Source organism: Kogia breviceps, chromosome 19 (genome assembly GCF_026419965.1).
Source record: "Kogia breviceps isolate mKogBre1 chromosome 19, mKogBre1 haplotype 1, whole genome shotgun sequence".
In the NCBI taxonomy this organism is placed as follows: domain Eukaryota; kingdom Metazoa; phylum Chordata; class Mammalia; order Artiodactyla; family Physeteridae; genus Kogia; species Kogia breviceps.
The window spans coordinates 8,683,240-8,704,834 of NC_081328.1; the positions used below are offsets into that span (position 1 = coordinate 8,683,240).

Consider the following 21,595-nt stretch of genomic DNA (forward strand, 5'->3'; position numbering starts at 1 on the left):
TTGTTTCCCCACTACCCTCTACCTCTGAAGCCATTTTATGAACCGTCATGTGCCACCTGAGCCTCCAGTAAAGACAAAAACAGGCTTTCCTGTTGTCTTGGTCTCTGCCTCTTTTCTGTTCAGAGCCTCGCTGGTAACTCACTGTAGAGGGGGGTGGAGGCAGGGCCTGCGCTCAGATCCTTGTGCCCGTTTCTAGCTGTATGTATGGCTCTGCAGAAGTGCCTCCATCCCTGTGAAGTTGACTTTTCCCATCTGTGAAACGGGGCTAATGCCTCCCTGGCAGGATGAGTGTTTCCTGAAGTGCCGAGAGCAGCGTCTGGCACCTGCAGCGTCACCTTACGGAGCGTTAAGGAAAGCAGTGACTATAGCTCTTTAGGTGGGGGGGGGGGGGGGCGGGGTGAGTGAGTGACAGCATCCAGAGGGTTCTGCGGCCTCGAGCTGAGGCAGGATGGAGAGGAGACGGGGGTTGGGGTGGCTATGGTCCCTGCCTCAGCCCATCCCGGAGTGTCTTCGCATGACAGGATGCTCATCTCATACAGTAACTTTATATACGGATCTCTATATATATACGCTTAGTACAACAGACCTTCAGTTTCTTCTCCCTGCCCCTTCTTTTCCAAACATATACAAAAATATCTGAAGGCTCCTCCCAGCCCAGTGTTCACAGGCAGCCTTTCAATTCCCTCTTTGCCTTAGTTGGTCAAAAGCCTTTGGGTACAACACCCTCCCGGGATGGGAGAGGAGGAAAGAGCCGGGGCCCCTATCTGGCAGCCTTGGGGAGCAGCTGGGGTGGGGCCCGGAACCCTGAGTCTAGAGAGGCGCCTGCTGTCCCTTCCTCTCCCCACATGTGGACGCGTGTTCCCTCTCACCCCAGAAGGCCGAGCGAGAGGACTGAGCCTGCAGTGAGGGAGGTGAGGTTAGACCTTGGGAGGGGTGCGTCCTTTGCCCTGGAGGGGACAAGACAGACACCCCCCCCTTTCACCCAGAGTCTGTGGCAAGAATTCAGAGAAAGTGCCAGAGTGGGAGGAGCCCAAGGTGGCAGGAATTGGATATCTCTTCTCCAGTCCTGCTCTTGGCTCCAGTTCACGCCCACCGGAAAGTCAGTCTTGGAGCCTCTCCTCCCTATAATCCCCCTAACTCTGGCCAGGGGCGGGGAAGTATCCTGGAGCTGGGACAGGGTGCGGGTGGGCTACAGAGGAAGGAGGGGACAAGAAGGGAGAATGGCCCACCCCACGGCCACGGCCTAACCACAACACAAATAATCCGAGTCACACGAGGGGAATGGGGGGTGCTCAGACCACCCTTCCCTCCAGCTTCCCAATTCCACCAGGCTGCAGGGGGGTTCTCCACCCTGGAAGTAATGGGGAAGAGAGGGTTAAAGTGCTGCAGAGTAAAGGAGGGGGTCTCCGGGCAGGTTGAAGAACTGGCTCTCCCGCCCTTGTTTGGCCCTTCAGTCATTCTCATCTGGCCCTAAGTACTCAAGCTCTGTGCTGGGTTTCACCTCCTGCTCTAAAAGAGAGGGTGTCCGGCGGAAGGCGGCTGAGATCTGGTCAAACGTCCGGCCGCGGGTTTCAGGCACTTTTAAGAAGGTGAAGATGAAGAAGCCAAGCAGGAGGGCCGCGAATAGAAGGAAGACGTAGGGGCCCATAGCGTCCTGGGACAAGTGGAGAAAGAGGTGTTGACAGGGGGGAGGGAACGGGTGCCCTCAGGCAAGCCAGGGGCGAAGGCCTTCACGGGGATACTGCACGAGGCAGGTGGCTCCTTTGCGGGGGCCGTGGAAATTACCAGGAGAATTCAGTGAGAAAAGAATTCTCTGAACCCGCACTCTCCTGGTTTTTCCCTCTCTTACCATCCTGAGTCACTGAAGTCAGAGTGGATTCCCAGCCATTTGCAGTATTAATATGAAGTTTGTAACATTACTCCTAGTCTAAGTAAGTTATGCCACTAGTTTGTTTTGAAGAAACCTCTGTTGTTATCCAATCTAGGTCAGTTCCCTTCTTTGATGCTGGTGGAACAGGTGGTCTTCAGGACCCACGTGGGCCACCAAAGTGACCCCCAGACCAGCACTCTGTGGGCAGGGGAAAAGGGGAAACGCTGACTGGAAAGCTACGGGGCTAGTTGTGAGTTGCCGTCCTCTGGCTGACCGTGTGGGAGGTGGGGACCGGGCAGGGGACCTACCGCGACATACTGGAAACCCATGCCGATGACGAAGTTGCACGTCCAGTTGGAGAAACCAGCCACAGCCATGGCTGCTGGGCGGGGTCCCTGGCTGAAGAGCTCGGCCACGATGAACCAGGGGATGGGGCCAGGGCCAATCTCAAAGAAGGCCACAAAACCAAAGATGGCCACGATGGAGACATAGCTCACGGCTGGAACCCGCTCCTGGGGGCCAGGCAGGGAGGGTGGAGAATTCAGGTCAGGTCTTTCTGGATCTTCCTTTGCCCCCAGCCCAGCAAACTGGCATCCACCCCTACCGGCCGCTCATGGGAGGCCAGCCACCCTTGGTCAGAATAGGTCGTCGAGCACTTGACATTCAGCAGGCCGCCCTTTGCCAATTCGGGGCGGAGGGAACATGTGGTCTCCCAGCTCTTATGACTGTGGATTCCCACTTGGTTCTAGAGCTGGGTCCTTAGGAATTATTGGTCGTGAGGCTCGACGGGCTCTCCTCCCTGGCTGCCAGGATTGTGATACAGCTTCCACCCAAAGGAGGAAGTGCAGCCTGGGTCCCTCGGTAGCACGGTCCTGGCACGTGGCCTGGCCTCAGGATCAAAGGCATGTATGTTGAGGCATGGCCCTGGCTGCCCACAGAGCCCCTTGGGGCAGTTCCCCTGGGTTGGGCCACGGCTCCCCTCCCCTCTCCCTAGGCCTCACCAGCAGAAGCAGAGCCACGGTCATCAAGATGGCACAGCCACACATGCCTGCCAGGCCCAGGAGTTGGAGGGTCCGGCGCCCAGCCCGTTCCACCAAGAACACCTGAGGGGAGAGTCAGGGCTTGCAAGGGGCCTTTAAGGCTTGGGAAGTGGGAGGCGTTAGGTGGGTGGGGCCAACCAAGAGCTGGATCTCCAGGACAGCCGGGGATGTGAAGCCAATGGTGGAGGCCCATACAGAGGCCAGTAGTTACCGAGACCAAGGTGAAGACCGTGTTGACCACACCAACTCCGATGGTGGCGTAGGCTGGTTGCCCTACCCCCGCCGTCTGGAAGATGCTGGTTGAATAATAGAAAATCTAGAGGTGGGTGAGAAGAAAAGGGGATGGCAGGGATGTGTCCCTCCCTCCCTTGCAGCCACTCTAAGCTGGACTGACCCTGAATTTTAACGGAGGGGGCTTGCTCCCTTCTTCCCTCCTCTCAGGCTCTTCCCTGACCCTTGCCCTTCCTGGAGGCTGCTGCATACGTACTGCGTTGATGCCCGACAGCTGCTGGCTCAGCTGCAGCACAACTGCAATGACGAGCGGTTGCCGGTGGATGTGGCTGCCCAGGAGCTGGAGCAGGGACAGTGGCCGCTCGTGCTCCAGCTTCCGCTTCTCCTCCTTCAGCTCAGCCAGCGCTTCAGACACGTCGGCCCAGCCTGTCAGGCGCTTCAAACCTGGAGGTGAGGAGGGTCAGGTCTGAGAGGGCAGGGAGGGGGCCTGGAAGGAGGACAGGAGCCAGCAAGATGGCGCGGGAGCTCACTCTTTCTGGTGGGCCCCTCCAGGTTCCGGATGATGTAGAGGTAGCGGGGGCTTTCTGGGCAGAAGGGCAGCAGGACCAGCTGCAGGAGGGCAGGCAGCATAGTGATGCCCAGGAGTAGTGGCCATAGGGTAGCAGCGCCCAGTATGGACTCCAAGCCCAGCACCTGTGGCAGAAGGGTGGGAGGGAGGGCAGGCCGTTCAGCCTGTCCCCAGAGCCCCAACCCCCTTCCCAGCCTCCCATGAGGCCAGGTCCAGTCACCTGGGCGATCAGGATGCCAATGACAATGGCCAGCTGGTTGAGTGTCCCCAAGGCGCCCCGCAGGTGAGTGGGGGCGATCTCCCCCACGTACATGGGCACCAGCCCCGACGTCAGCCCTGGGCAGAGGGAAGGAGAGAGCTTCTGAGGGCAGCTGCCCACTCTGACCCCCAAGCCCAGGGAGAGAGAAGGAGGGCAAGGCACTGGGCGGGACCACAGTGCCTGCGGGTACCTGAGTAGGCGCCAATAAGGAACCGTCCAAGAATGAGCAACTCGTAGGAGGCAGCCGCCTTGGCCAGGCCCATAAGGGCGCCCCCTAGCACTGCCAGGGCGTTGTTGAACAGCATTGCCCTCTTCCTGGCAGGCAAAGAGTGGGGCTGTGAGAGTTAGGGCACTGGCACTCTGGCTCCCTTCCTGTCCTCCCTTGCCCTCCAGCCTCATACCTTCCCAGCCACTGAGAGACGATGCCAATCAGGAAGGAGGAGATCATGCCGCCCACAGAGAAGATGGCCACGGAGAGAGCCCAGAGCATGGTGAGGGTGCCTGGTGGGATGGAGCCGGGTCCCTCAGGCCCCTGCCTCCCCAGCCACGTCTCATTGTAGCTCTGTTCAATCACCTGGGGGACAGCACAGGAGTTATTCCCTGCAGACTCCTCCCTCTCTGCTCACCCCCGACACCCCCTGCCTTGTCTGGGCACCCCACTCTGCCGGCTGTAGCCCCTCACCTTCTGGGGGGCATTGATGACCCCGATGTTGTAGCCAAACTGCAGGGAGCCAAGCACAGCGGAGAATACGGCGAGAACCAGGGTCCCAGTGACTCGTTGCTGGGGGAGCTCCCCATCCTGGGCAGGCGGAAGCAGAGAGGAGGCATATCACATGGAATCATGACATCTTTCCTTCCTCCAGGGGCCCAGGCCCAGCCGGAGCCTTGAGATGCTGGGTGCCATCCAACATGTCGGGCAAGGGAAAGTGGGCCATATTAGGAATCGCTTGAAGATCTCAACGTAAACAAGAGCAGGAAGAACCCGAGAGTACCAGGGCGTGGAGGAGAAACTGATATTTGAGTCCAGTAGGCAGAGAAATGTTTGAGGACCTGGGTCTCACAATTCCTCTGTGACCTTGGGACTGGCTTGGCCTTAAAAGACCTGAGTTCAGATTTGTGTGACCCTGGGTAAGTCACTGCCCCACTCTGAACTGGAGAGATAGGGGTGATGTTGCCTAATTTGCCTACCTGTCAGTGAAAGTGTGAAAATCAAAATCAAACGTTAACAGTGTCCCCAACAGTGCTGGTTTTATAAAGTGGCAAGTGCATTACCGTCATCAGCCTCTGTCATCTCCCCTTCCATCTGGGGGTTCTCTCCACGGGCTCCCAGAAGCCCCCAACAGGCTCAAGAAAGGCAATTCCCAAAAGGACATCGCGGTCATTCCTCCTGGCCCATGGCCTTCTCTGTCTCCGCCCCGGCCTCCCTTCCCCCTCTAAGCTGCGACGAAGGGCAGGGGGCCATGCTGGCTTTTGCCTGGGAGAGCCTTGCCCAGGGGACGGGGGCGGGAAGGTGGTATGAGGTGCGGTAGCGGTGGTGGCTGGTCGCTGGCGGCACAGACTGTCTCCAAACGGAAACCTGAGCTGGGGGAGGAAGGGCTGACACTCCCCTCTACCCTTCCACCAACCGTGGGGCAAGGGAAAGTTCAGCGTCCTGGAGGACTGCCAAGAGTGGGGGTGAGGGGGGCCTACGGAGAACCTCCGGCCCTCGAAAAGTTGCGGGCGAGCCGAGACAGACGGACAGCTGCTGGAGGGCAGGACCCGCCTGGATCTGCTTTCTTGAGGGCAGAGTGTCCACGATGCTGGCGCAACTCGCCGCCAACTAGAGAAGGGGGCGAACCCTGGACTCGCAGAATCCAGCCGTGGTCCTAGCCCCCGAATAATCCCCCAGACCCACTCTGCCTCTTGGAGGGACTGGAATCCGACCGTCACGGGTTGTCCAGCCCGGGTATAAATAGACAGTCCCCCACCCCCACCCCCTGTGTCTGCGCAAGGACCGCCCCCTAGCTGACCCCAACCGCGACCCCAGCCCGAGAAAAGCGGGACCCGTGTCCGCGTCCCGCCCCCGCATGCCAAACCCTACTTCGGAGCCGATCTGTTGGAAGCCCGACGGCATCTTGTCTTAGGAACTGGAGACGCACGAGCTGCCGTAGATGAGAGGGAGGCGACTGGGGGTCTGCGGCCCTCGTCTTGGCGGGCAGAGGGAGCGGGGGCGATGGGGGTCGCGGAGCTTTGTGCGGAGGGAGAGCCTGGCGGGACCCACAGCCACAAGCCGAGAAGCCAGAGAGCATCTGGCCGAGCCTGGCCGGCGGGAGAAAGACCCGAAGAGCAGCCCCGGCGGTCCCCAGGGCCACGCCTTTCACAGCACCCATTGGCCAGGAGCCCGCACACCCCCGAAGGCCACGCCCCTGCCTGAGGCTGAGAGTTTGGCACCTGCTGTAGGGTAGGCCACCGAGGCCACGCCCGTCAGCGTGCCCGGCGAGACACGCCCCTCGGGCTCCCGCCGGCCTCCGGCCCGGAAGTTTTGAGAAGGGGGTCCTGGGACCCCTGGAGGCCAAGTTCCCCTCAGTGTGAGGACTCCGTCCACCGGCCAAGGTTCGGGGCTGAAGAAGCGACTTCAAAAGCCCTTAGCGGCGGCTCGGGACGGCGTGGTCCGAGAGGAAGGGACGGGCCAGGTACACTTGCCCGGGAGAGAACTCGGGCGGCCCGAAACTGCGCGAGCCGGCGCGCGGGGTGGGTGCGGAACAATGGCCTGGAGTAACCCACAGTGGTTATTTTTAGCTCTCACATTGGGAGACGCCAAATGTCAGGTCCCGGGTGTCCCGGCCGGTCCCGGGCGGGGGAGGGCAGGGTGACGGAGCCTTAAAGGATCCGCGACACGCTTCCCACGCGGAGATGGCCTTGGGCACAGGAAATTCCGTTCCTAGCGGGTCGGGTGTCTGGCTTTGGTGGTCCTCTTTCCACGCATCCCTGCTCTGGGCACTGTCTATCTGGACCTTCCCCTACACCGGTTCCCCACGTTGGTTCCTGGAGGCGGCTCGAGGGACAGGTGGTCACACCAACCACGTCACCAGTCCTGAGGCCCCTGAGCCGCCAAGAATGTGCTGGCCGCGTGGACGACTTGGACACGCTCTCTAGAGGTCGCTCCAGGTTTGAATCCCCAGCTAAATCCTGCCCAGCGAGGAGGGCGCGACCTAGAGGTGGCGAGCGCCCAGAGCAGCGGAACACTCCGAGTACGGAGAGCACGCGTCTGGGAAAGCGGGACTCAGAAGCGCGGGGCTTTAGTGCCACCTGGAGGGATAACGCGGATCAGCAGCGGACTGGGCCAGGGTGGTCTCCGGCCCACTGTCCCCGTCATTCTACCTCTCTAAGGCTTCCATGACTTCCAGCCCAGGCCTCTTTCTGGAGCTCCACATCCGACTGTTCAGCTGCCGTGTGGGTGGGCAGCTCACATGATCAGCCTGTCCAAACCTGCTCCTCCTGCTAACTTCCTCATCCCAGTGAATGGTCCTATTAGCCATCCTGTCACTCCTATCAGAAGGAGGAAGTCATGCTTGATTTCTCCTCTCCTGCACCCGCCCCCACCCCCTTTATCCAGTTAGTTATCAACATTGGTGTTTTGACCTCCTAAAACTCTCATATTCATCTGATTTTCTCCACCTCTACTGTTGCCACTTTGGTCCAGACCACCATGACTCTGACTGGTCTCCCTGCTCCTCCTCTTCCCCAACAGGGAGGGCAGAGTACCATACAAAACGGTCCAACCTCTCACTCACGCTCCCCCCAAAAATCTTTGTTGCCTACCGTCAAGTTCAAACCCCTTTTCAGGGTGAACAAAACCTCCTGCCTTTCCTCTTCTATCTCTGCCTCACGTTCTGTCCTCTCCCCTTGAGTTTTAGTCAATTCCGAACTACTTCTTGTACCTAGAACACACTGTGCTGTTTCACTCCTTGGTGCCTTTGCCACGCTAATCCCTCAATCCGCAATACAAGAGGACTCCTATTCATCCTCCAAAAAAAGCTCACCCTCTCTGTGATAACTTCCTTGGCTTTCCTCCAGAAATCCATGTGTCCCCAGGACTTCCCTGGTGGCACAGTGGTTAAGAATCTGCCTGCCAATGCAGGGGACACGGGTTCGAGCCCTGGTCCGGAACGATCCCACATGCCGCGGAGCAGCTAAGCCCGTGCGCCACAACTACTGAGCCTGCGCTCTAGAGCCCGCGAGCCACAACTGCTGACCCACGTGCCACAACTACTGAAGCCCACGCGCCTAGAGCCCACGCTCTGCAACAAGAGAAGCTCCCGCTCGCCACAACTAGAGAAAGCCTGTGTGCGGCAACGAAGACCCAACACAGCCAAAACTAAATAAATAAATTTATTAAAAAAAAAAAAAAAAAGAAGTCCATGTGTCCCCAATATAGTGCATTATCATCATTTCTTCTCTGCACCCTAACCTGGAGGACAGATGATCATCTTGTTTACCTCTGTATCCCCAGCACCCAGCCTAGGGGTGGGCACTCAGTAAATGTTTGTTGAACGAATGGAATGAAGAGCTGCTCCCGATGGCCAAGAATGCAGATTAGGAAGCAATCACAAAGCAGGGAAACCTTTGGTGAATGGCTCCACATACCTGACCGAGGGGATACAGATGAAGAACTAAGCTCTGCTGGTTGAAGAGGACCAATCATTTATGAGCAGAAAGGAGCAGAAGCGATTGATGGAAGCGGAGAGGGACCACTCAGGAAGGCAAAAGGAAAGCCAGGGATGCTGGAATACCACAAAGGGATGAGGGCAGGGAGAGAGGAAAAGCCAAGAAGGGTGCCAAGAGGAAAAAAGGGAGTTGCGGGGAGGCACCGATTGGGGGCAGATGATAAGTCAGTGTAGCAGGTGGAGTGCAGGGCTGGGGTCTGTCCCGGCACTCAGGCACGGCACATTCCTGATCTCGTTCAGATGCCGTGTTCTGATGCCTCCAGGAGTTTAAACCCCAGAGAAAGTGGAATCAAGGAAAGCAAGTCAGAGCTAGATACAGGAGATAGAGTAAAGTGTATGGAGAGAGTGATGGAGGAGTTGAAGAGACAACAGGAATAAGGAGAGACAGTTGGGAGGGAGGAGGAAAAATGTCTGGGACGGTGGGAGAAAGAGGTCTATTGAGAGGCGATGGAAAAGGAAGGAGAGAGACACAGGACACAAGCGGGCACTTCGCACTGGAGGCTGTGTGTGTTGATTTGCCTAGAAATTAATCTTTGGCCCATTTGATCTCAGAACCAGTTGTAGCCCTTCCTAAGCTCTGCCCTGTGCCATGGGGAGCTGATCCCTGTGGGCTTTTGTTTTCAAGTTCCTGTGTTCACTGCCTTCTGGCCTAGTGCAGCCCACAGTAGTTTAGAGATTGGAGGGCCGGAGAAAGCCAGGATATTTCTTCCCTCTCTCTGCGTCCAGCTCCGACTCTATAGGCCCACTTTGCTTCCAGCTTCTGGAGGGAAACCTTGGACCCCTGAGCTGCCATCTCCTCCCTTTGTCCCGTCACTGTTTTTGTCAATATATGAGGGTCTCAGATACAGAGGATTGAATTAATGACACCGTTCTTGGTATATTATCGTCACTGATCTATGTCTATTGTTTTTATTTTAAAAGTTATTCTCTTTTATTTCCACACCCATTTCTCATTTGTCCTCCCTCAAAAGACAACCATTCCAATGTATTTAATGCTCACCTGCAAAACATGAATTGTTTTGCGTGCACACATTTTTAATTTATGTAAATAGCATCTGGTTCTATATTTCAATCTGATCTTGCTTATTTTCAGTAAGCACTATGTTTTAAAAACCCATTCAGGGACTTCCCTGGCGGTCTGGTGGTCCGGACTCTGCGCTTCCACTGCAGGGGGCATGTGTTCGATCCCTGGTCAGGGAACTAAGATCCCACAAGCCGCAGGGCGCAGCCAAAAAATAAAAAACCCATTCATGTTCTATGATGATCAAAGTTATTGGTGTATAATTAATTTACTGCATTATTTATTTACTTATTGCATAATTTATTGTTGCATTATACTCCACAATGTCAATCATCCCATTGATAAGCACCCATGTCACCTCCACTTCCCAACCACAACAAATAATGTGGCCGTGAACATTTTCATACAAGGCTCTTTATGGGGGATACGTCTCTGCCTCTGCCTAGGTCTTTGTCTTTATTTATATCTATCTCCACCGAGCAGAACTGCTGAGTCATAGGGTATACTTACACCTAATTTGACTAAGAGCTACCAGCTTGCTCATAAGAATAACAATCACAAGTCTCCACTTCCATCAGCAGTTTGGAAGGGTTCCACTACCACCACACCCTCTCAAGGCAACATCCACCCAGAGGAGCATAGTTTAGAGTATGCAGAGTTAAGAGCCCAAACTGCCTGAGTTTGAGTCCCAGCTCTGATATTTACTAACTTCGTGCCCTTGGGAAAGTTACCTAAGCTCTTTGTGCCCTGTTTACCTCATCTGTAAAATGAGAAGGGAGATAATAATAGTATCTACATCTTAGTGTTTTAATGAAGATGAATAATGTAATAGTCACATAGTGCTTAAAATAGAATTGAATACGGTTGTTTTTGTTTTTTTAAAACAGCTCTATTGAGATATAATTGACAAACAATAAACTGCACATATTTAAAAATGTACAATTTGGGGACTTCCCTGGTGGCACAGTGGTTAAGAATCCTCCTGCCAATGCAGGGGACGCGGGTTCGAGCCCTGGTCTGGGAAGATCCCACATGCCGTGGAACAACTAGGCCTGTGCGCCACAACTACTGAGGCTGCGAGCCACAGCTACTGAAGCCTGCGCGCCTGGAGCCCATGTTCTGCAACAAGAGAAGCCACCGCAATGAGAAGCCCACAAACCGCCACGAAGAGCAGCTCCTGCTCACAACTAGAGAAAGCCCACACGCAACGAAGACCCAACACAGCAAAAATAAATAAATAAAAAGAAAAAACATTTTTTAATGAAATAAAATGTACAATTTGGAAAGTCAAAAGATTTTTAAAATTGATGTATAACTGACATGTAACATTAATTTCTGGTGTATGACATAATGATTCTATATTTGTATATATTGTGAAATGATTACCACAATAAATCAGGTTAACATCCATAATTTGATAAGTTTTGACATATGTATACACCCATGAAACTCCCCAGAATCAAAATAATGAATGCATCCATCACCCGCAGTGTTTCCTTGTACCTCTTTGTAATTCCTCTCTTCAGCCTCTAGGCAACCACTGATCTGATTTCAGTCATTATGGGCCAGTTTGCATTTTTTAGAATTTTATGCAAATAGAATCATACAGAGGGTACTCTTTTTGTCTGGGTTTCTTTTACTTACTGTAATTATTTTGAGATTCATGTATGTCGTTGCATGTATTACGAGTTCATTCCTTTTTGTTGGGAAATATCATTGATTTCATTATCAATAGTAATTAGTTTGATTATCCATTCCCCTGTTGATGGATATCTGGGTTATTTCCAGTTTGGGGCCATTACAAATAAAGCTGCCGGGAACATTCACATACAAGTCTTTGTAAGGACATGTATGCTTTCATTTCTCTTGGAAAATACCTAGGAGTAGAACGGCTGGATTATATGATAGGTGTATGTGGGTTTGTGTGTGTGTGTGTGTGTGTGTGCGTGTGCGTGTGTGTGTGAGTAAACCAGGCTTTTACTGCTCACAAGGTCATTTCTGAGTTGCAAACAATTTCTCCCTATATTTCCCCCACTCAGTCTGGGCTGCCACAATCAGACAGACGAAAGTGCTAGGACACTTTTTTCTTGCGTCTGTAGTGGAAACCTTAGCAGCAGACAGTAGTATGTAATTTTTTATGAATCGGCCAAACTGTTTTCCAAAGTGATTGTCCCATTTTACATTCCCACCAGCAATGTCTGAAAGTTCCAGTTCTTCCACACCCTCACCAAAACTTAAGATGCTCAGTCTTTTACAATTCAGAATGGGCTATATGAGATTTTAATTAAATGAGAATTTGCTTCGATTTCTAATATTTGTCAGTTCAGTAGGTGAAAGGTGATATCTTCCTGCAGTTTTCTCTGATTACTTATGGCTTGGAGCATCCCTTTAAACACTTGTTAGCACTTTGGCTGTCTTTTTTCTGCAGATTCCCTCCTTGTATTCTCTGCCCATTTTCTCTTGGAATATTTTTCTTGTCGATGGGCAAGACATTTAAACAAATAATATCAGTTCTTTGTCAGATTTGGACATTGCAAATATTTTCTCTTGTTGTATCGGCTGCCTATTAATTTTTCTTCGGTGAAACTTCATTTAATAGAAATTCTTAAATTTGGTGTAATCAGAATGACCAATTTTCCCTTTAGGGTTTGTGATTTTGAAATTTTGCATATTTTCTTTTCCATTTCTGCATCACAAATGAACCTTTTCTTCCAATAACTTTATAGTTTTACTCTTCATATTTAGCTCTTTTTAATCCATCTAGAGTTCATCCTTGTTTTGGGTGTTAGGGATCCAATTTATTTTTCTCATATTGAGCCACATTTACCACATGTCCGATTCTGATGTATACAAGTGTCTGTCTCTGGTATTCTGTTCCATTGGTGTATCTGTCTTTGCACTAATACTATACTGTTATTGTTGCTGGATGCTTTGTAGCAAGTTTAAATTTCTGGAAGGGCAAGATCCCTCTTGTTACTCTTACCTCTCAGCGTCAACTATTTTTAAAAAATTAATTAATTAATTTAGGCTGTGCTGGGTCTTAGTTGCAGCATGTGGGACCTTCATTGTGGCATGTTTAGTGAGGGATCCTTAGTTGTGGCATGTGCACTTCTTAGTTGTGGCATGTGAACTCTTAGTTGCAGCGTGCATGTGGGATCTAGTTCCCTGAGCAGGGATCGAACTTGGGAGTGTGGAGTCCTACCCGCTAAACCACCGGAGAGATCCTCCCTCAGTGTCAACTTAACCATTTGTGGTCTTTTGTTTTTTTTCTTATTGCTGCAAACAAATTTGAGGGTAAACTTATCAAGATCTTTCAAAAGAAACCCCCCCAAAACAAAAAACAATCACCAGATGAATTTTTATGGGTAATATATCAAATTGTAAGTTATTCTGGGGACAACTGATATCTTTATAATGGTTTTTTTGTTTTGTTTTGTTTTTGTTGTTTTTTTGGTGGTACGTGGGCCTCTCACTGTTGTGGCCTCTCCCATTGCGGAGCACAGGCTCTGGGGCCATGGCTCACGGGCCCAGCCGCTCCACGGCATGTGGGATCTTCCCGGACCGGGGCACGAACCCGTGTCCCCTGCATTGGCAGGTGGATTCTAAACCACTGCGCCACCAGGGAAGCCCTATAATGTTAAGTCATCCCATTTAAGAGCATGGACTATCTCTCTGTTTATTCAAGTCATCTTCTATGTTTTTTAGTAGAATTAAATTTTTTCTTCCACTGAGGTCTTATGAATACTTGGTTCCCTAGATGCTTCATAATTTTTGTCAGTGATGCAAACTGAGTGTTATTTTTTAAATGACATTTTCTAATTAGTTATTGCTCATGTAGTAAAATACTAGTGACTCTTTTTGTAGGTTCATCTTGTATGCAGCGACCTTGCTGAACATCACTGATGGTTCTAATAGACTGTCTGTTGATTCTATCCAATTTTCTAAGTAGATGATAATATCATCTGCAAATCAGTTTTTAAAAAATATTTATTTATTTATTCAGTTAGTTGCACTGGGTCCTAGTTGTGGCAGGCGGGCTCCTTAGTTGTGGCATATACGTGGGATCTAGTTCCCTGACCAGGGATCAAACCCAGGTCCTCTGCATTGGGAGCACGGAGTCTTAACCACTGCACCACCAGGGAAGTCCCTACAAATCAGTTTTATTTCGTCCCTTTCAATCTTTGCACTAGGTATTTCTTTCACTTCCTTGTAGTATTGATCAAGACTTCCAGGACTTTGTCAGGCAAAAAGGGTAACAGTGGACATCTTTGTCCTTTTCCCAATCACAAAAGACATGAGTCTAAAATTTCTTCATTAAGTATAAGAATTTCCTCCATAATCTTTGTTTGCTAAAAATTCTCATAAGTAGGTGTTGAACCTTATCAAATTCTTTTTAAAATTATTGATTGAGGTAACCATATATATTTTTTCTTTAATCTATTAATGTGGCAAATTACATTGATGGATTTTCTAATGTTGAAACACTTGCATTCCTGGGATAAACTGTTCTTGTTTGTAATGTATTACTCTTTGAATACATTTTTTACATTTGGTTAAGTAATATTTTATTAATGATGTTTGCATCTGTATTTATAAATGAAATGGGCCTATAATACTTATATTACCCTTAACTGATTTCAGAGGCAAGAGTAACGTAAGAAAATGAGTTGATCACTTTTTCACTCCTTCTCCAGATCTGTATCTCAAAATGCACTCCAGGCTGAACCATAGGAGATTATCTGGACCAGCATCCTGTTTCCTAAGCAGGTAAAATATTATCATTCCTATTTTATAGATGAGGCAATTGAGGCCCAAGAATAAATTCCTGAATGGGGTGGAATTGGAACCTGGAATATTTTAACTGCCTTGGGTATATAACTTCTTGGTCTGACCAGTGAAATAATCACCAGTGACCTGTATAATAATGAGTTTTTGAGTTATAATACATAATATTAAATTAACATTGCAAGTGTCCAGAGTTCACTTATTTATCAGTTTTTTCAGAACTCAAAACATATTTTCCCATAGAAATAAACAAGTTGGTAGGGTTTCCATATCAGGTTGCCTACCTCATATGGTGTAGGTCCCCTAACCTGATCCAATATTCCAACCAAATTTGATCTTTCAAATTCTTCCACTGTGACTTCTGGACTCAACCTCTGTCATCATCCTTATATGCCAGCCTCTCCTCTGAATGTTCCTTTCTGAAACCTGGCTGTCTTGGAGGACACACTTCGCCGGCAGCCCCTTTTGTAAATTAAATTAAATCAATTTATGTGTTGCCACGCTGCATGGCATGTGGGATCTTAGGTCCCCAACCAAGGATCAAGCCTGCATCCCTTGCAGTGGAAGCACGGAGGAGTCTTAACCACTGGACCGCCAGAGAAGTCCCAGCAGCCCTTTTAATAAAGGCCTATTTTTGGTCCTACTTCATATATACCTCAGGGTCTGGAGCTGGGAGTATTGATCCTCAATGCCACTTTAGACCATTATTCTTCCCTCATCCTTCAAACTCCTCTGCTCCTACGACATTCATCTCTGGAAGTATATCGCCCACTCCCTCTAATCGTTGCTGGGGCCTTCCAGCCTGATCCTTCATACACATTCACCGGCAACTTTAGCACCTGGCTCACCATCTTCCTCTGTACACCTATGTTCTCATCGTCATTGCCGTTGACTTCAAAGCCCACCGGGGTACTCCGCCCATTTACAGTCTCTCAGCCCTCAGTCTCCTCTCCAGCGACCTTTCTCTTCAGCCCACCCTCGGGCCCCTACTCATGGCTCTGTCATCTCCTAAAACACCCTCTTCCAGTTTATTGAATTCAAGCCTCGTACCTCTTACGATCACCTCCTGGCCTTCCGGGTCATCTACTCATGTATCCCTACTCCTTTCACTTCATGGAGACCTTGAAACCATTGACCCAATCGGTTTTTCACTATCCCTCGACACTGACTCCTTTTTATGTTTACTCTCTTTTGTACCCAATTTATATCCATGATCTAGCCCATAATCACTCTCATGCAAATACTTTAAAATCCCTTCTCTCTCTCTCTCTCTCTCTGGTTTTTTTTCTTTTCTGTTGGATTCTCAGTTCCCTGACGAGGGACTGAACCCTGGCCACAGCAGTGAAAACCCAGAATCCTAACCACTAGGCCACCAGGGAACTCCCCCTTCTCTCTCTTTTTAGCAAAATCCAAATCCTGGTTAATTCCAACCATCCATCCACTTGCTCCTTGCACCCAACTCCTTACTTGAAGGCTACTAGAGCAAAAAATCCACAGCGATGCTGACTGGTCACACTTTATATCAGTGGTTCTTAACTGGGACCAATTTTGCTCCTCCCCTCACTGGGACATCTGGCAATGTCCGGAGACATTTTTAAAAATTTTATTTTATTGAAGTATTTTATTGAAGACATTTTTGATTGTCACACTGGGGTGTTGGGGAGGGTCCTACTGGCATCAAATCAGTGGAAGTCAAGGGTGCTGTTAAATATCCTATGATGCACAGGACAGTCACCCATAATAAAGAATTATCTGGCCCCAAGTATCAATAGTGCCTGCTTTAAGTTAATACAACAAGTCTCAAAGGGATAATTGACACAGGGTCTTAGCACTTGCTGTTCCCTCTACCTAAAATATGGTTCTCCCCTGGCTGGCTCATTATTTAACAGTCCCTTCCTAGAAAGGTCTCCCTGACCTCACTCTGGGGTGGACCCAACCTCATGCATCACATTACCCCATTTTATTGCCTTCAAAACACGCACCATTTTTATGTCTTTATTGCCGGCTTCCTCCCTCTGGAATCTAAGTTACCTGAGTGCGGTGTCCTCTTGTTTTTGGTTTTTCTTCTCTTCGGCTGCACTGCCTGGCATTCAGAACTTCCCCGACGAGGGATTGAACTCATGGCCCCTGTAGTGGAAGTGCGGAGTCTTAACCACTGGACCACCAGGAAGTCCGCAGTGTCCTCTTGTTTATAGCTGTAGCCCCCGTGTCAAGCATGGTGCCTGGTACATTACATAGGGACTCAGAAAATGTCTACTTGTCAAACAAGTGAATGAAAATCTTGTTAATTTGCAATTTAGTCATTCATTCATCGACTATTTATTGGTGATAAAATTCAGACACATCTCTGCCCTCTTGGAACCTACAGTACAGTGGGGAGACTGACATTGAGTAAATAATCACACAAGGTAAATAGTTTCTAACCATGATAAGAGCTTTGAAAGTAAAGTACATGTAGCGGTGAGAGCATTCAGCAGGTGATCTGACTCAGCCTGGGATGGGGTAGTCAGGCCAGGCTTCCCAGGAGAAGTAATATTTGAGCTGAGAGCTGAAGGATGAGTCGGTTAGCAAGGTAGAGGGAGGTTGGGTGGGGTAGACGGAGATGCGCACCCAGGCATAGAGAACAGAGTGCAAAGGCACTGTTGTGGGAAGGCACATAGCACGGTTCAGGAAGTGTAGCTGACGCACGGAGTCTGGTAAGCCACAGTGTGGCATTTATTTGCCAAATCCAGTGCAGCAATAGGAGCAAAGGTGTGCCATTGGAAGTTTTAAGGATTTTAAACAGGAAGTGACAAGATTTAAGTTTATTGGGGGAAGAAAAAGTCACTTCCGGAGAACAGATTTTAGAAGGACAAGCAGGGAAGCAGGGAGATTGGTTTGGAGGCAGTTGCAGTGTCCAGGCAAGAGGTGATGGTGGCTTGGCCTGAGATGGTCTTAACTTGGAGGGGAGCTGGATATACTTACGTAATGAGAAACATGGAATTTCAGAGCTGGAAAGCACCTGAAAAAAAAAAAAAAAGAAAAAACAAACCTCACCATTAATCAAAAGGCAGAAAAATTAAAATGAATAATAAAGAGTTCATTAAAGTCTGCATTTTATAGAAAAGTAGGTTAATTAGCTGAGCATGAAGGGCCCTTTAATATTTTTATTAAATGAAAGAAGGAAGACGTACAGAGAAATGTTTGAGAGGGAGAAGCAAAGACGGGCAATGCGAGAGAGTTGAGGTACAAAAAGGAGAGAGAAAAATTAAATGCGAGAGACAGAGTAAGAAAGGTGTGTGAGCCTGAGCGGTGTCAGGAGGTTGGAGGAGAGGAAGATTGGGAGGAAACTGGACAAGGGGGTGGCAGCGATGTGCCCTCAGGAAGATGCAAAGAAAGGCTACTTGGTGATGCTGGGCTCCAAGGGGGCTGGAGATCGGGTACAAAGGTAGACCAAAAGAATGGGGAGTAAAATAGGAAGCGGAAAAGACAGGAAGGGGAGATGATAACAGATGAGGGAGGAATGAATGAACGGGGGATGCTTGGAGGAGACGTGCGGAGAAAGGATGGGGCCATACATAGCTCGGGGAGAGTGAGAGAAGAAACCTGAGGTGAGGTGGCAATCTGAGGGCTGAATCAAAGGCCACATTAGAGCCAGGGGTTCTGGAGGACAGAATGGTGAGAGGGTGGGAGAGGGCACAGGCTCAGAATGAGGGAGAGAAATGTGTGCACTGCTGGGGGAGGAGGAAGAGGGAAAGGTGGAGTTGGAAAGACTCCAAGGGAGGGGAATGATGGGTGTGGCCAAGACTGACCCTGGCCTTACCTTGCTCCCACCCTCTGCTGGCTTCTGGCCTCAGCGGTTCCTTCCTTCTGCTACAAGGACCCTTGAGGCGGGATGGGATAGTGAACGCTGGGAGATGGGGTGCCAACGGCCCCACCATTAAGTCATGTCAAGCAGGGATCGGAATAGGTGGCCAAGGAGGTGGGGCGTGTTGGGGCGCCATGCCTGGAAGCCGGGTGTCTGTTGGAGGGCGACAGCGGCGACGGGTGGGCGGGTGCTAGGAGGTGGCTTTGGCGGTGGAGACTCCAATAAGGCTGCTGAAGTGGGGAGTTCTGCGGGATTGGAGCCAGAGCCCTTGAAGGTGGGATCGGCTAGGAAAGGAGAAAAAGAGCAGAGGGTTGGGGCGAAAGTAGGGCGGGACAAAGAGCGCCCAGAGTATAACCCGGGAGTCCCTGCGTGGGGAAAAGGTGGAGCCAAGGCTGGCCTGGGGCATCCCCCACGCTCCGGCTCCGCCGCGCTCTTAGCGCACCTGTCGGGGAGAGGGGAAGGGACATCTGGTGCCCGAGGGACCTCCAGTCCAGAGGGGCTTAGTCGGAGCTTGGGACTCCCGAGAAGACTCCGCCTCCTCCCCTCCGGCGGTCCAAGCCCGGCAAGTGAAGGGGCGTGACCCTGGTGCTCAGGTTTCTTCCTCCTCACCTGGGCCGGGAGGGGTGGGGGCCAGGACTTCCGGCTCAGGTGAGTGTCCCTTCGGTGACGTCAGCCCATCCTCGGCCGCCCCTCCGGTCCCTCCCCGCCTCGCGCTCCCGGTGCCCGCGGGGGCGCGCCCCCGACGACCTACATATACTCAGGTGCGCCGCACCTGTCCGCCCGCACCTGCCCGCTCACCGCTGAACGACCTCTCTTCGCACAGCAGCCTTGGGCCGACAGCCCAGGATACTTGGGGGACTTCCAGCACCCGGGACCGCGCCCACACGGCTCCTCCACCTTTTGTTTGGGAAGGGTCGCCGAGCGCTGGAGGGAACTGCCGGGTCTTCGCGGATTGCTTTTGTCGGCCACCAGTCCTGTTCCCTCTGCTGTGAGACCCTCGCCCCACCACAGGGGTAGATTTGTGTTTACTTCGGTGACAAGATTTGCAAGCACTCGACCAAAAACTTTTTTGCCTCTTTCGGTGACAAAACTCGCCAGCCCGGCGCCTCCTGTCTTTTCTGAGGGCGGAAATGGCCAATTCGGGCCTGCAGCTGTTGGGCTTTTCCATGGCTCTGCTGGGCTGGGTGGGCCTGGTGGCGTGCACCGCCATCCCGCAGTGGCAGATGAGCTCGTACGCCGGCGACAACATCATCACCGCCCAGGCCATGTACAAGGGGCTGTGGATGGACTGCGTCACGCAGAGCACGGGCATGATGAGCTGCAAAATGTACGACTCGGTGCTCGCCCTGCCCGGTAAGGCCGCGGGACCGACGGGGCGGACGCGTCCAGGGCCGAGGTCGCGGGGTTGGCGCGGGCCCCGGCCCCAGGCCACACGGCCCGACGCCCTGGGTTGCCGGCGAGGACGGGCGGAGCGGAGGAAGCGGAAGCGGTCGGGCTGGGGACGCCGCGAGCCGAGATTCTGGGGCTGCACGTGCGCGCCTCCGGGGCCGGCTGCGCCCCTCTTCGCCCGCGGACCGGCCTAGTCTTCGGGCTTGGCGGCCGGCGGCCCAAGCACCTCCCGGGAAGCCGAGTCCTGGGGCGGGGCCTTCCCCCTCCCCCTACCCCGAGGAGGCCACGGCCTCCGCCATCTCCCGCCCTTTTCTCTGACAAAAGGCGGCGCGGGCTGGAGGCCTCGGAGTTGGGTTGGGGGCCGCGGGATCGGACCGAGGGCCGAGGGGTCATGCACCCTGTCAGTCCTGGGGCGCTGCCTGCGGCTTCTAATCTTATCGGCAGATTAGCCGAAGCCACAAACAGTGGCCTCGATAGTGGGGTCAGAGCTGGGACGAGGGCCGGGATCTGCGGGCTGCGTCGGGGCTCCGACCACCGCTTCCGGGGCTCAGGCCACCACCTCGGTTCCTCTTCGATGTACCCTTTCACCCTCCCCCGCCCCGGGGCAGTTTCGTCGAAACCCTGGCGCCCCGGGCGGATCCTAGAGCCGAGAGGGCGGGGCGGAGCGGGAAAGCCCGCTGAGTCGGGAGGGGGCGGGATCCACCCGCTCTGGCCTGCGACTTGGGCGTCGAGGGGGCCCCAGGCCTGCGGCGAGTGGGTGCAGCCGGCGACTCAGAGGCTGGAGCCGTCCGAGGGCCGCTGACATTTCCATCAAGGACAGCATCCTTCCCCCTTTCCTGCAGCGGCCTTGCAGGCCACCCGAGCCCTAATGGTGATCTCCCTGGTGCTGGGCTTCCTGGCCACATTCGTGGCCACAATGGGCATGAAGTGTACAAACTGTGGGGGGGACGACAAAGTGAAGAAAGCCCGTACAGCCATGGCCGGAGGCATCATTTTCATCTTGGCAGGTGAGCAACAAGTCCAAGGTGGGCCCAAGGACTCTCTTCTTGCCCATCCTGGAGGGGTAAGGGTGGGCACGGTGCTGGTTTGCGGGGGGGCTCACACTATCTGAATCCTCGTTCTTTCTCCAGGTCTTGCTGCCTTGATAGCTTGCTCCTGGTATGGCCACCAGATTGTCACAGACTTTTACAACCCATTGGTCCCCATGAATGTTAAGTAAGTGAGCCCTGCCTCCTAAGGGGTCTGGGGTGGGGAGAGGCAGGCTAGGATTTCTGACACCAATCCTCTCTCCACAGGTATGAGTTTGGTCCTGCCATCTTCATTGGCTGGGCAGGGTCCGCTCTGGTCCTCCTGGGAGGTGCACTGCTCTCTTGCTCCTGTCCTGGGAGCGAGAGCAAAGTTGGGTACCGTGCACCCCGCTCCTACCCTAAGCCCAACTCTGCCAAGGAGTACGTGTAAGCTGGGACGCCCTGTGGGCGGGGTGCCGAGCAGAAGCCTGCAGTCACTCTAGCCCAGCACACCATGTACAGTTCCCTGGGGTGTTGGGTGGCGGGGAGACAAAAAGGGGGAGGGTGAGCTTTTTGTACGGTAATAAAAATATGTTTTGGAAAGTAGACTTTTTTTCCCTTCGGGGCATCTGCTTTCTTCCAACCCAGATCCGTGCAGGGAACCTAGAACCTAAAATGTACCTACTTCAGTTAAAAAAACATTTATTGAGCACCAATGGTGTGCAAGGCTGTTCCAGCTCCACCACTTCAGTCATTCAGTCCCCAACACTTTTTTTTTTTTTTTTTTTATTTTTTTTATTTTCTTTTGCGGTACGCGGGCCTCTCACTGCTGTGGCCTCTCCCGTTGCGGAGCACAGGCTCCGGACGCGCAG

General features: G+C 52.2%; 2 protein-coding genes across 4 annotated transcripts; one reads left to right on the forward strand and one right to left on the reverse strand.

The window, feature by feature from the left end:
- Positions 1-531: 531 nt before the first annotated feature.
- On the reverse strand, positions 532-7,005 carry SLC2A4 (solute carrier family 2 member 4). Of its 2 annotated transcripts, none has more exons than XM_059047959.2 (11): positions 6,049-7,005; positions 4,651-4,767; positions 4,370-4,542; positions 4,159-4,283; positions 3,930-4,045; positions 3,672-3,834; positions 3,398-3,585; positions 3,122-3,226; positions 2,872-2,973; positions 2,179-2,382; positions 532-1,654 (listed from the first exon to the last, which is right to left on the reverse strand). In XM_059047959.2, exons 1-11 carry the CDS (start codon positions 6,079-6,081, stop codon positions 1,451-1,453), a joined length of 1,530 nt encoding a protein of 509 aa, XP_058903942.1. In that variant the 5' UTR covers positions 6,082-7,005; the 3' UTR covers positions 532-1,450. The 2 variants fall into 2 exon arrangements, with proteins under 2 accessions (XP_058903942.1, XP_066877711.1); XM_067021610.1 differs by having other exon boundaries at positions 4,651-4,861; positions 6,049-6,304.
- On the forward strand, positions 6,335-21,329 carry CLDN7 (claudin 7). Of its 2 annotated transcripts, none has more exons than XM_059047999.2 (6): positions 6,335-6,640; positions 14,390-14,462; positions 19,151-19,680; positions 20,559-20,723; positions 20,847-20,931; positions 21,012-21,329. In XM_059047999.2, exons 3-6 carry the CDS (start codon positions 19,458-19,460, stop codon positions 21,172-21,174), a joined length of 636 nt encoding a protein of 211 aa, XP_058903982.1. In that variant the 5' UTR covers positions 6,335-6,640; positions 14,390-14,462; positions 19,151-19,457; the 3' UTR covers positions 21,175-21,329. The 2 variants fall into 2 exon arrangements, with proteins under 2 accessions (XP_058903982.1, XP_058903983.1); XM_059048000.2 differs by having other exon boundaries at positions 19,154-19,680.
- The last annotated feature ends 266 nt before the right edge of the window (positions 21,330-21,595 follow it).

What these genes read in the sequence shown, in the direction of transcription:
- SLC2A4 (XM_059047959.2), bottom strand. Translation starts at nt 6,081, where the DNA reads ATGCCGTCGGGCTTCCAACAGATCGGCTCCGAA. An exon ending in TCATCAATGCCCCCCAGAAG is followed by an intron (nt 4,543 to 4,650) that starts GTGAGGGGCTAC and finishes GCTGTCCCCCAG; the next exon opens with GTGATTGAACAGAGCTACAA. An exon ending in AGCTGTCGGGCATCAACGCA is followed by an intron (nt 3,227 to 3,397) that starts GTACGTATGCAG and finishes ACCCACCTCTAG; the next exon opens with ATTTTCTATTATTCAACCAG.
- CLDN7 (XM_059047999.2), top strand. Translation starts at nt 19,458, where the DNA reads ATGGCCAATTCGGGCCTGCAGCTGTTGGGCTTTTCCATGGCTCTGCTG. An exon ending in CTCGGTGCTCGCCCTGCCCG is followed by an intron (nt 19,681 to 20,558) that starts GTAAGGCCGCGG and finishes CCTTTCCTGCAG; the next exon opens with CGGCCTTGCAGGCCACCCGA. An exon ending in CATCATTTTCATCTTGGCAG is followed by an intron (nt 20,724 to 20,846) that starts GTGAGCAACAAG and finishes TTCTTTCTCCAG; the next exon opens with GTCTTGCTGCCTTGATAGCT.